Source organism: Rana temporaria, chromosome 3 (assembly GCF_905171775.1).
Source record: "Rana temporaria chromosome 3, aRanTem1.1, whole genome shotgun sequence".
NCBI lineage: Eukaryota > Metazoa > Chordata > Amphibia > Anura > Ranidae > Rana > Rana temporaria.
Genome location: NC_053491.1, coordinates 30,164,576 through 30,177,988, shown reverse-complemented (window position 1 = coordinate 30,177,988; position 13,413 = coordinate 30,164,576). Strand labels below are relative to the sequence as shown.

General features: G+C 50.8%; 1 protein-coding gene across 2 annotated transcripts in view; it reads left to right on the top strand.

Annotated features, from left to right (window-relative positions):
• The first annotated feature begins 8,337 nt into the window (after positions 1 to 8,337).
• The window catches only part of SLCO3A1 (solute carrier organic anion transporter family member 3A1), a 508,525-nt gene continuing 503,449 nt past the window's right edge, over positions 8,338 to 13,413 (top strand). For both annotated transcript variants that reach the window (XM_040342366.1, XM_040342365.1), the window contains exon 1: positions 8,338 to 8,748. In XM_040342366.1, coding sequence (XP_040198300.1) covers positions 8,596 to 8,748 — 153 coding nt within the window. In that variant the 5' untranslated portion in view covers positions 8,338 to 8,595. The remainder of the gene's footprint in view (positions 8,749 to 13,413) is intronic.

The following is a 13,413-nucleotide window of genomic DNA, read 5'->3' as shown; positions in this document are numbered from 1 at the left end:
ATTAATTTTTTTTCTGATATGTTTGGGCTGCCTCTCCGCAACCCCCAAAGCATTGACCTGGTTAGTAATGATGGCAAAAATTCGCTCTTTATCAGATTTGCCAGTGTGCCCACTCTGTGGCCCATAGAGGCGGTCCCCATGTTGGGAGAGCCCCTCAATAATTACTGCCCTCTCCTCAGGGCTAAAGTTGGTCATCCGGACACCTGTTGCTTCTTCAGCAGACATAATAATGCACAGACAATAGCAAGAGCAATAGCAAATTACCTAGCAGTTGATAAAATTGCTTGGGAACATTTGCACCTGTAGGGCGGAACTCTGGTCTGATTTATGGCCTGGGCGTAGGCAGTGGGCCAGCGTAGCGCAGGTGTCACGCCGGGGGACAGTTCTGAGCATGGGCAGATTGGGGCATTTGCCCCAGGGAGCACACTGCGCATGCGCGGCCGACTCTGCGCCCCGCCGTGACCCCTGCGCCACGCTCCCCGCTTCATTAGCATAGGGAGCCACCCATTTTATTCTACCGCGCCTTACGCCGTGTAAAATCCGCCACGCCGGGGCAAGAGACAGGAAAAAAGTTTCCTGAATCACTAGCATGCCTCTCTGCGCTGCTCCGGCGCAGTGTAAAAAAGATGCACTGCGCCGGACCAAAGATCCGCTGATGTTCCTGAATCTGGCCCACTGTATCTGAATCCGGGCCACTGGGCTAGATTCAGATAGATCAGCGGATCTTTAGATCCGTGGGCCAGATTCATGTACAATGGCGCATCTTTGGACCGGCGTAGTGCATCTTTTTTACACTACGCCGGACCAGCGGGGAGAGGCAGGTAGGGTATTCACAAAGCACTTGTGCCTAACTTTGCACCGGCCTAACTTAATTTCCTCGGCGTAAGTGGAAGTGGGTGTGACCTTATGCAAATGATGTTCTGAACGTGGAGCAGTGATTTACGCCCGGCGTATCTTGAACGGAGCATGCTCAGTACGTTCGTTCCCTTCTGAGCATGCTCACAACTACGCCGGCCCAACTTACAGAGATACGCCGGCCCAACTTACGCCCAGCCGATGCAAATGTACATCCAGTTTTATTCCCCCCCCAGGGAAGGTACATTTGCTGTGAGATGGCTACTCCCGTTCCCCACAGGCAGAGGAGGAAAAAAAACTTTAACACCCAGGAGATGTCAGCCCTCATAACAGCAATGGAGACTTATGACCAGGGCCACCATCAGGGGGGTACAGGCAGTACACCTGTAAGGGGCCCGGGGGTCCCCAGGGGCCCAGATGGGAACCCCCCTTTTTTAAAAAAAAAAAAATATTTTTTTTAATATATTTGTAATTATATTTTTTTGATGGACAAGAAGGCCTGTCTTGCAGTCTCTGCTCTAATTCATTTCAAAGGTGTTCTATCGAGTTGAGGTCAGGACTCTGTGCAGGCCAGTCAAGTTCCTCCACCCCAAACTTGCTCATCCATGTCTTTATGGACCTTGCTTTGTGCACTGGTGAGCAGTCATGTTGGAACAGGAAGGGGCCCTCCCCAAACTGTTCCCACAAAGTTGGGAGCATGAAATTGTCCAAAATGTCTTGGTATGCTGACGCCTTAAGAGTTCCCTTCAATGGAACTAAGGGGCCAACCCAACCCCTGAAAAACAACCCCCCACCATAATCCCCCCTTTCATCAAATGATTTGGACCAGTCCACAAAGCAAGGACCATAAAGACATAAATGAGTGAGTTTGGGGTAGAGGAACTGGACTGGCCTGCACAGAGTCCTGACCTCAACACCTTTGGGATCGAATATTCCGATGGACATGTTGTGTCGTATAATCAAACCATCTGTACACTCCATCGGACAAAAGAGCAGAAAAACTACGTAGTTTCGTGAATGTTGGCTGAAAAAGTTCTGCCGTCTGTATGCAGAACAAGTTCACGGGCAGTGCCTTTCGGACAAAAATATATATATATAATTATTATTATCATTATTATTATTATTATTAAAGGGCCCAGAGGTCCCGGATGGAAAGCCCCCTTTATTTGGTAATTTATTTTTATAAAAAAAAGGGGGGTTGCCATCTGGGGCCCTGGTGGCCTCCGGACCTTTAAGGGGGTTCCCATCCGGGCCCTCTCCAGCTGACTTGAGCAAGTCTGGTGCAAAGTTACCCCTGCTTTATAAAGGGTAACTTTCCGCTGCAAACCAGAGTTACACGCACCGGGAGTAGCCTGCGCCGGCAATTCGTAATTTGCTGAATCGGACCAACTCCCTCATTTGCATATTTAAAATAGAAAAACCAGGGCCGCGCTAGTTCAGACCAGCGTAAATGGGCGCCCACGCCGCACCGGCGTGGAAAGGTCCAAACGAAAAAAAAAAAATCTACGTTACGGCGTAATATTGTTTGCTGAATACGGCGCGGAGATACGCCGGCGCAAATTGGCATTTACGCCGCGCATCTCAGTCTACACCGGCGGAAATTGTTCCTGAATCTACCCCCGTGTAACCTATCTGATTTACGATCCGCCAGCGCAATTTTTTGAGGCTAGTGCTGTATTCAGAAAGCACTTACCTCGAAACTTGCACCGGCGGATCGTAACTCCCCCAGCGGAATTCAAATTCCGCGGCTAGGGGGAGTGTATTATTTAAATCAGGCGCGTCCCTGCGCCGATCGTACTGCGCCTGCGCCGGCCGCGATTTTTCCTAGTGCGCATGCTCTAAATGACGTCGCTAGAACGTCATTGGTTTCGGCGTGAACGTAAATTACGTCCATCCATAATCGCGACCGACTTACGCAAACAACGTAAAAATTCAAAACTCGGCGCGGGAACGACGGCCATACTTAACATTGGATACGCCGCATATAGCAGGGGTAAGTATACGCCGGAAAAAGCCGAACGCAAACGACATAAAAAGAAGCGACGGGCGGGCGTTCGTTTCTGAATCGGCGGAAATTGGAATTTGCATATTCGTCGCGTAAAAAACCGAAGCGCTACCTAGCGGCCGGTGGGAGATTGCAGCCTAAGATCCGACGGTATAAGTCACTTACACCTGTCGGATCTAAGGGAGATCTATGCGTAACCTGATTCTATGAATCAGTCGCATAGATCCGACCGTCGGATCTCAGAGATACTTTCTGAATCTCCCCCACTATGTATTGGCTTTGATACATTTTGTAATAATGAATACATGCTTTTAGCCTCTTGTTGCCTTTCATTAACCACTTTGTTATCCCCCCTGGGAGCTTTATTCTACTCCATTCGATGATATTGCCACCCTTTCTTTTATATTCTATATACTGGTTAGTTGGCAAAACACCCCATTGGTACTCGGCGCTTACAATATGGCAAATTATATATATCCATATATAGATATATGTACTATATTACCATAAGTATTGGGACGCCTGCCTTTACACACACATGAACTTTAACCACTTGCCGACCAGCCACGGTCATTATACTGCGGCAAGTTGTCTCTATTACGCGAATCGCTGTAGCTGTACGTCGGTTCGTGTATTAGGTACAGTAGGTGTGCACACGTGACGCAGTTTCCCGGAGCCGGTGCGCGTGGCCGCGATGTCCGCTGGCCACCCGCGATCGCTCCACAGAGAGCCAGAACGGGGATCTGTCAATGTAAACAAACATCACCGTTCTGTCAGAGTAGAGAGATATCGTCTGTTCCTAGTGATCAGGAACAGCGATCTCTCTCCTCCCCCCAGTCAGTACACTTCCCCCCACAGTCTAAAACACCTCCCAGGGGACACATTTAACCCCTTGATCACCACTAGTGTTAACCCCATTCCCTGCCAGTGTAATTTATACAGAAATCAGTGCATTTTTATATCACTGATCGCCGTATAAATTCACTGGTCACAAAAAAGTGTTCCATCTGTCAACGTCGCAAAGTCAGAGTCCTGTAAAAAATCACTGATCACCATTATTACTAGTAAAAAAATAATAATAGCAAAAATGCCAAATCTATCCCCTATTTTGTAGATGCTTACCTATCAGTACTCACTATCGTACCTATCAGTACCCACTAGTGCCACCTACGAGTGCCCACAGTGCCACCTATCTTTGCCCAACAGTACCACCTATTAATGCCCATCAGTGCCACCGATCAGTGATCATTAGTGACCAATCAGTGCCACCTATCAATGCCACCATCAGTGCCACCTCTCAGTGCCCATCAGTCAGGGCTGATCCTAGGCAAGTGCGTAGGGTGCAGTGCACCCAGGCGCCACAGAGGTGTGGGCACTGAAGCGCCAGAGTGCTCCCCTCCCTCCTTGTCTGTGTCCATAGGCGGCTTTCTCTGTCGGTCACCACCGCCGCCACTGTGTTTCCTGCCCAAGCCCATCCCCCCTCCCTCCTTCTGTGTGGAGAGACCAGCCGCTGGGGGGGGCGGTCCTTGCCTGACGTGTTCTCCTTGTCCGTGTTAGGGGAGCATCTCTGTGTTTGAGTCATTGCCATAGAAACATTTGTAAAGGGGAGGAGTTGGTAATATGACCACGCCCATGTGGGTGGCGCCAGAAATATTTCTGCACCCAGGCGTCTGTGACCCTAGGATCGGCCCCGCCATCAGTGACAAGTGTGTCGTGCCTACAGTCAAGCATGGTAGTGGGAGTGTCAGTGAGCAATAGTGTTATGTAGTAACCTCTAGCAACCAATCAGTTAGCAGTAATTATGTGCAGTAACGTCATGCAACCAATCAGTGAGTGATAATGATGCGCGGTTACCTCTACGAACCAATCAATGGGGTAGATTCAGGTAGCAATTACGCCTGCGTATCCATAGATACGCAGCGTAATCGCTAAGTAGCGCCGGCGTATCGACTTTCTGTATTCAGAAAGCTCGATACGCCGACTATAGCCTAAGATATGACTGGCATAAGGCTCTTATGCCGTAGTATCTTAGGCTGCATTCTTACGCTGGCCGCTAGGTGGCGTTCCCGTAGTGGTCAGCGTAGAGTATGCAAATTACATACTCACGCAGATTCACAAAACGTAAACGCGCGCACGGCGTTCAAGTTTTACGTCGTTTGCGTACGGCGCTTCCGTCGTAAGGCTGCTCCTGCTATTAGGAGGCGCAGCCAATGCTAAGTATGGACGTTGTTCCCGCGTCGCGTTTTTCAAAAATTTGCGTCGTTTGCGTAAGTGGATCGTGAATGGCGCTGGACGCCATTTACGTTCCCGTCTAAGCAAATGACGTCCTTGCGACTTCATTTACCGCAATGCACGTCGGGAAAGTTTCCCGACGGAGCATGCGCACTACGTTCGGCCTAATTTAAATGATCCACGCCCCCTACGGGATCATTTAAATGACGCGCGCTTACGCCGGCCACTTTTACGCAACGCCCCCGCAAATTACGGAGCAAATGCTTCGTGAATGAAGCGTAGCTCAAGTAATTTACGGAGGCGTAGCGTAAAAAACGGTACGCTGCGCCTCCGTAGTAGTGCGCGCCCCTACCTGAATCCACCCCAATGAGTGGTAAGGATGTGCAGTAACCTCTAGCAACCAATCAGTGAGCGGTGAGGATGTGCAGTAACCTCTAGCAACCAATCCGCTAGCAGTAATTATGTGCAGTAATGTCTAGCAACCAATCAGTGAGTGATAATGATGTGCAGTAACCTCTAATGCCACATACACGCGACCGTTGGTCGTGAAAAACGGTCGCGTGTAGGCTCCAGAGCATTTTTCTCGACAAGAAAAATGGCCGTTAAAAATGTAGAACCCGCTCTATTTTTTTCTCGACGTTTTTTTTAACATCGTTGTTTTTCACGTTGTGAAAAACGGTCGTGTGTAGGCTTTAACGAGGGGGAAAAAAACGCACATGCTCGGAAGCAAGTTATGAGACGGTGAAATTAGCATAAGCAGCCCAAAGGCTGGCGCCATTCGAATAGAACTTCCCCTTTATAGTGCCGTTATACGTGTTGTACGTCACCGCGCTTTGCTCAAGCATTTTTTTTCACGATCGTGTGTATGGAAGGCAGGCTTGAGAGGAATCACGTTGAGAAAAACGTTGTTTTTTTTCCATGACATGAATAACGGTCGTGTGTACGCGGCATAAGAACCAATTAATGAGTGGAAAGGATGTGCAGTAACCTCTAGCAACCAATCAACAAGCAGTAATGCTATGTGCATCCAGTGCCCATCAGTGCCATCTTATAAGTTGCGTATATCAGTGCAGCATGTCAGTGCAGCCTCATCAGCACACATCAATGAAGGAGAAAAATTACCTGTTTTCAAAATTGTATCGCAAACTATGGCGCAGATTCACAGCGGAGATACTCCGTCGTATCTCTCAGAGTATCTATGCGGCTGATTCATAGAATCAGTTACGCATAGATATCCCTAAGATCCGACAGGTGTAATTGTTTTACACTGTCGGATCTTAAGATGCAGTACCGCGGCCGCCGCTGGGGGGAGTTTGCGTCGTAAACCAGCGTCGGGTATGCAAATTAGGAGTTAGGGCGATCCACAATGGTTTTTCGCGTTCGCTACGTCGCTGCTAGTCTTCTTTCCCGTCGCAAAGTTAGTCGTCGTTTTAGGTGCCCTAACTTTACAGAGCTGTATAAAGTATGGCCGTCGTTCCCGCGTTGAAATTTAAAAATTCACGTCGTTTGCGTAAGACGTCCGGGAATACGGAAGTACGCTACGCACGTTGCCGTTCGAAAAAATTACGTCAGTTCGCGCAAAGCACGGCGGGAATTTCAGAACGGAGCATGCGCAGTAGGTCCGGCGCGGAAGCGCGCCTAATTTAAATGGCACACGCCCCTTTGAATTACGCGGGCTTACGCCGGAGGCCGCCGGCGTAGGTTTTCACTGCAAGTGCTTTGTGAATCAGGCACTTGCGATGAAAACTTGCGGCGGTGTAACGTATCTACGATACGTTACGCCGCCGCACTTCTACGTGAATCTGGCCCTATGAAACTGTTTTTTTTTTTTTCAAAATTTCTGTATTTTTTTTGCAAAAAATAAAAAACCCCAGCAGTGATTAAATACCACCAAAAGAAAGCTCTATTTGTGTGGAGCGGGTACCTGGCAAAATTGTGTACCCGCTTCCCCTCCTCCCCAAAAGCTCCATTTCGCCCCCCTTTTGGGTGGAGTTCCACTTTAAGGCTTGACATGCTTGGTATCTATTTACTCGACGCAACACCATGAATTAATCACAGGAAGCTTTAAAGGGAACTACGGGCAGGAAAGTGTGTTAGAGCGGGATTGGATTCCCTGGATTGTGTGCAGAAATAGCTGAAGGTGACACGTGAGACTCCTCTATGGACGGTGATGATGGGATGCAGGCAGCTCTCTGCAGAGGTGACTCCTCTATGATGGGGATGCAGGCAGCTCTCTGTAGGGGTGACTCCTCTATGGTGGGTGATGATGGGGAACCAGACAGCTCTCTGCAGAGGTGACTCCTCTATGGTGGGATGCAGGCATCTCTCTGCAGAGGTGACTCCTCTATGGTGGGATGCAGGCAGCTCTCTGCAGAGGTGACTCCTCTATGGTGGGATGCAGGCAGCTCTCTGCAGAGGTGACTCCTCTATGGTGGGTGATGATGGGGATCCAGGCAGCTCTCTGCAGAGGTGACTCCTCTATGGTGGGTGATGATGGTGGGATCCAGGCAGTTCTCTGCAGAGGTGACTCCTCTATGGTGGGATCCAGGGATCTCTCTGCAGAGGTGACTCCTGGGACAGACACCTGTGAGCTCCCCCATGCAGTGCGGTCTCCTCTATGGTGGGTAATGATGGGGAACCAGGGATCTCTCTGCAGAGGTGACTCCTCTATGATGGGATCCAGACATCTCTCTGCAGAGGTGACTCCTCTATGGTGGGTCAGGGTGATGATGTGATGATGGGGAACCAGGCATCTCTCTGCAGAGGTGACTCCTCTATGGTGGGTGATGATGGGGATGCAGGCAGCTCTCTGCAGAGGTGACTCCTCTATGGTGGGTGATGATGGGGAACCAGGGATCTCTCTGCAGAGGTGACTCCTCTATGGTGGGTGATGATGGGGATGCAGGCAGCTCTCTGCAGAGGTGACTCCTCTATGGTGGGTGATGATGGGGAACCAGGCATCTCTCTGCAGAGGTGACCCCTCTATGGTGGGATGCAGGCATCTCTCTGCAGAGGTGACTCCTCTATGGTGGGATGCAGGCATCTCTCTGCAGAGGTGACTCCTGTATGGGGAACCAGGGATCTCTCTGCAGAGGTGACTCCTTTATGATGGGGATGCAGGCAGCTCTCTGCAGAGGTGACTCCTGGGACAGACACCTGTGAGCTCCCCCATGCAGTGCGGTCTCCTGTCCTCCGCTAGAGGTCGCTGTGGAGCGCGGTATATAGCGCGGAGTGTGGCCTGCAGACAGCAGTAGTCCGGGATGCGGACTGTGTGATGCGGAGCTCTCCTCGGCCCCCTCTCCCGGCTCTCCCCGCTGGGAAGGAGATGGAAGGTGCGGAGGAGGCGGCGGACTCCCGGCTCGGATCTGTCTGATTGTACGGAGGAGGAGGAGGGGGGAGGAGTGAGCGGAGCGCCGCACATCAGAGGACCGGAGCGGACTGATCCCCGGAGCCGGACCGGGCAGAGGAGAGGAGGCGGGAGGTCATCATCACCGCCGGGAGGGATGAAGAGCCGGACTGACCCGAGTGCGGAGGGGGGAGAGACCGAGAGCCCGGCGGGGAAGGAGAAGAAGGTTTCCCCCTTCCTCAACATCAAGATCTTCCTGGTCTCCGAGTGTGCGCTCATGCTGGCACAGGGGACTGTGGGGGCTTACCTGGTGAGTGACCCGACATTCGCCCGACATTCACCCCACATTCACCCACTGCACAGGGGACTGTGGGGGCTTACCTGGTGAGTGACCCGACATTCGCCTGACATTCACCCAACATTCACCCAATGTACAGGGGACTGTGGGGGCTTACCTGGTGAGTGACCCGACATTCACCCCACATTCACCCACTGTACAGGGGACTGTGGGGGCTTACCTGGTGAGTGACCCGACATTCGCCCAAAATTCACCCAATGTACAGGGGACTGTGGGGGCTTACCTGGTGAGTGACCTGACATTCGCCCCACATTCACCCACTGTACAGGGGACTGTGGGGGCTTACCTGGTGAGTGACCCGACATTCGCCCAACATTCACCCAACATTCACCCAATGTACAGGGGACTGTGGGGGCTTACCTGGTGAGTGACCCGACATTCACCCAACATTCACCCACTGCACAGGGGACTGTGGGGGCTTACCTGGTGAGTAACCCGACATTCACCCAACATTCACCCATTGTACAGGGGACTGTGGGGGCTTACCTGGTGAGTGACCCGACATTCGCCCGACATTCACCCCACATTCACCCACTGCACAGGGGACTGTGGGGGCTTACCTGGTGAGTAACCCGACATTCACCCCACATTCACCCACTGTACAGGGGACTGTGGGGGCTTACCTGGTGAGTGACCCGACATTCACCCCACATTCACCCACTGTACAGGGGACTGTGGGGGCTTACCTGGTGAGTAACCCGACATTCACCCAACATTCACCCATTGTACAGGGGACTGTGGGGGCTTACCTGGTGAGTGACCCGACATTCGCCCAACATTCACCCCACATTCACCCACTGCACAGGGGACTGTGGGGGCTTACCTGGTGAGTAACCCGACATTCACCCCACATTCACCCACTGTACAGGGGACTGTGGGGGCTTACCTGGTGAGTGACCCGACATTCGCCCAACATTCACCCCACATTCACCCACTGCACAGGGGACTGTGGGGGCTTACCTGGTGAGTAACCCGACATTCACCCCACATTCACCCACTGTACAGGGGACTGTGGGGGCTTACCTGGTGAGTGACCCGACATTCGCCCAACATTCACCCACTGTACAGGGGACTGAGGGGGCTTACCTGGTGAGTGACCCGACATTCGCCCAACATTCACCCCACATTCACCCACTGTACAGGGGACTGTGGGGGGCTTACCTGGTGAGTGACCCGACATTCGCCCAACATTCACCCAACATTCACCCATTGTACAGGTGACCCGACATTCACCTGATATACACAATGCCTTGAAAAATATTCACACCCCTTGAAATTCTCAAACTTTTGTCATTTTACAACCAAAAACATAAATGTATTTTATTGGGGATTTAATTGACCGACACAAAGGGCCCATCATTGTGAAGAGGAAGGAAAATGATAGATTGTTCCCAATTTGTTATTTGCAAATGAATGTGGGGGGTGCGGGGTGGGGGGGCACCTTTTTGTATTCATCCCCCTTGAGGCCGCGGCTCGCAGCACGGAGTCCGCTGTGTCCCTGTTCCCCGGGTTCAGGTGCTAATCAGGTCAGAATTTTTTCCTGAAATCATAACCAGAGATGCACAGGATCCTTTCCAAATGTGGAGCGGAGCTGTGTGATCCGTCTCCATAGAGAGTCAGGCACACCCCCCCCCCCCCCATAACTAAAATCTAGAGGAACCAATTGCCTTCAGAAGTCACCTAATTAGTAAATGGAGTCCCCCTTGTGTGTTATTTAATCTCTGTATAAATACAGCTGTTCTGTGAAGCCCTCAGAGGTTTGTTAGAGAACCTTAGTGAACAAACAGCATCATGAAGGCCAAGGAACACACCAGACAGGTCAGGGATAAAGTTGTGGAGAAGTGTAAAGCAGGGATAGGTTATAAAAAAATATCCCAAGCTTTGAACATCTCACAGAGTTCTGTTCAATCCGAAAATGGAAAGAGTATGACACAACTGCAACCTACCAAGACATGGCCGTCCACCTAAACTGACCGGGCCGGGCAAGGAGAGCATTCATCAGAGAAGCAGCCAAGAGGCCCATGGTAACTCTGGAGGAGCTGCAGAGATCCACAACTCAGGGGGGAGAATCTGTCCACAGGACAACTATTAGTGGCGCACTCTACAGGACAACTATTAGTGGCGCACTCCACAGGACAACTATTAGTGGCGCACTCCACAGGACAACTATTAGTGGCGCACTCTACAGGACAACTATTAGTGGCGCACTCTACAGGACAACTATTAGTGGCGCACTCTACAGAACAACTATTAGTGGTGCACTCTACAGGACAACTATTAGTGGCGAACTCTACAGGACAACTATTAGTGGCACACTCTACAGGACAACTATTAGTGGCGCACTCTACAGGACAACTATTAGTGGCGCACTCTACAGGACAACTATTAGTGGCGCACTCTACAGGACAACTATTAGTGGCGCACTCCACAGGACAACTATTAGTGGCACACTCTACAGGACAACTATTAGTGGCGCACTCTACAGGACAACTATTAGTGGTGCACTCTACAGGACAACTATTAGTGGTGCACTCTACAGGACAACTATTAGTGGCGCTCTCCACAGGACAACTATTAGTGGCGCTCTCCACAGGACAACTATTAGTGGCGCTCTCCACAGGACAACTATTAGTGGCGCTCTCCACAGGACAACTATTAGTGGTGCACTCTACAGGACAACTATTAGTGGCGAACTCTACAGGACAACTATTAGTGGCGCACTCTACAGGACAACTATTAGTGGCGCTCTCCACAGGACAACTATTGGTGGCGCACTCTACAGGACAACTATTGGTGGCGCACTCTACAGGACAACTATTGGTGGCGCACTCTACAGGACAACTCTCCACAGGACAACTATTAGTGGCGCTCTCCACAGGACAACTATTAGTGGCGCTCTCCACAGGACAACTATTAGTGGCGCTCTCCACAGGACAACTATTAGTGGCGCTCTCCACAGGACAACTATTAGTGGCGCTCTCCACAGGACAACTATTAGTGGCGCTCTCCACAGGACAACTATTAGTGGCGCTCTCCACAGGACAACTATTAGTGGCGCTCTCCACAGGACAACTATTAGTGGCGCTCTCCACAGGACAACTATTAGTGGCGCTCTCCACAGGACAACTATTAGTGGCGCTCTCCACAGGACAACTATTAGTGGCGCACTCCACAGGACAACTATTAGTGGCGCACTCTACAGGACAACTATTAGTGGCGCACTCCACAGGACAACTATTAGTGGCGCACTCTACAGGACAACTATTAGTGGCGCACTCCACAGGACAACTATTAGTGGTGCACTCTACAGGACAACTATTAGTGGCGAACTCTACAGGACAACTATTAGTGGCACACTCTACAGGACAACTATTAGTGGCGCACTCTACAGGACAACTATTAGTGGCGCACTCTACAGGACAACTATTAGTGGCGCACTCTACAGGACAACTATTAGTGGCGCACTCCACAGGACAACTATTAGTGGCGCACTCTACAGGACAACTATTAGTGGCGCACTCTACAGGACAACTATTAGTGGTGCACTCTACAGGACAACTATTAGTGGTGCACTCTACAGGACAACTATTAGTGGCGCTCTCCACAGGACAACTATTAGTGGCGCTCTCCACAGGACAACTATTAGTGGCGCTCTCCACAGGACAACTATTAGTGGCGCTCTCCACAGGACAACTATTAGTGGTGCACTCTACAGGACAACTATTAGTGGCGAACTCTACAGGACAACTATTAGTGGCGCACTCTACAGGACAACTATTAGTGGCGCTCTCCACAGGACAACTATTGGTGGCGCACTCTACAGGACAACTATTGGTGGCGCACTCTACAGGACAACTCTCCACAGGACAACTATTAGTGGCGCTCTCCACAGGACAACTATTAGTGGCGCTCTCCACAGGACAACTATTAGTGGCGCTCTCCACAGGACAACTATTAGTGGCGCTCTCCACAGGACAACTATTAGTGGCGCTCTCCACAGGACAACTATTAGTGGCGCTCTCCACAGGACAACTATTAGTGGCGCTCTCCACAGGACAACTATTAGTGGCGCTCTCCACAGGACAACTATTAGTGGCGCTCTCCACAGGACAACTATTAGTGGCGCTCTCCACAGGACAACTATTAGTGGCGCTCTCCACAGGACAACTATTAGTGGCGCACTCCACAGGACAACTATTAGTGGCGCACTCTACAGGACAACTATTAGTGGCGCACTCCACAGGACAACTATTAGTGGCGCACTCTACAGGACAACTATTAGTGGCGCACTCCACAGGACAACTATTAGTGGCGCACTCTACAGGACAACTATTAGTGGCGCACTCTACAGGACAACTATTAGTGCTCTCTCCACATACTGCCCTTTATGGAAGAGTGGCAAGAAGAAAGACATTGGAGAAAGAAAGACATAAGAAGTCCTGTTTGTGAGAAGCCATGTGGGGGAGGGGACACGGCAGACGTGTGGAGGAAGAAGGCGCTCCGGTCACATGAGACCAAAATTCAACTTTTTGGCCTAAAAACAAAACGCTTTGTGTGGCTGAAGATGGATGGAGCCGAATACAGGACAATCTTAGAAGAAAACCTGTTAGAGTCTAC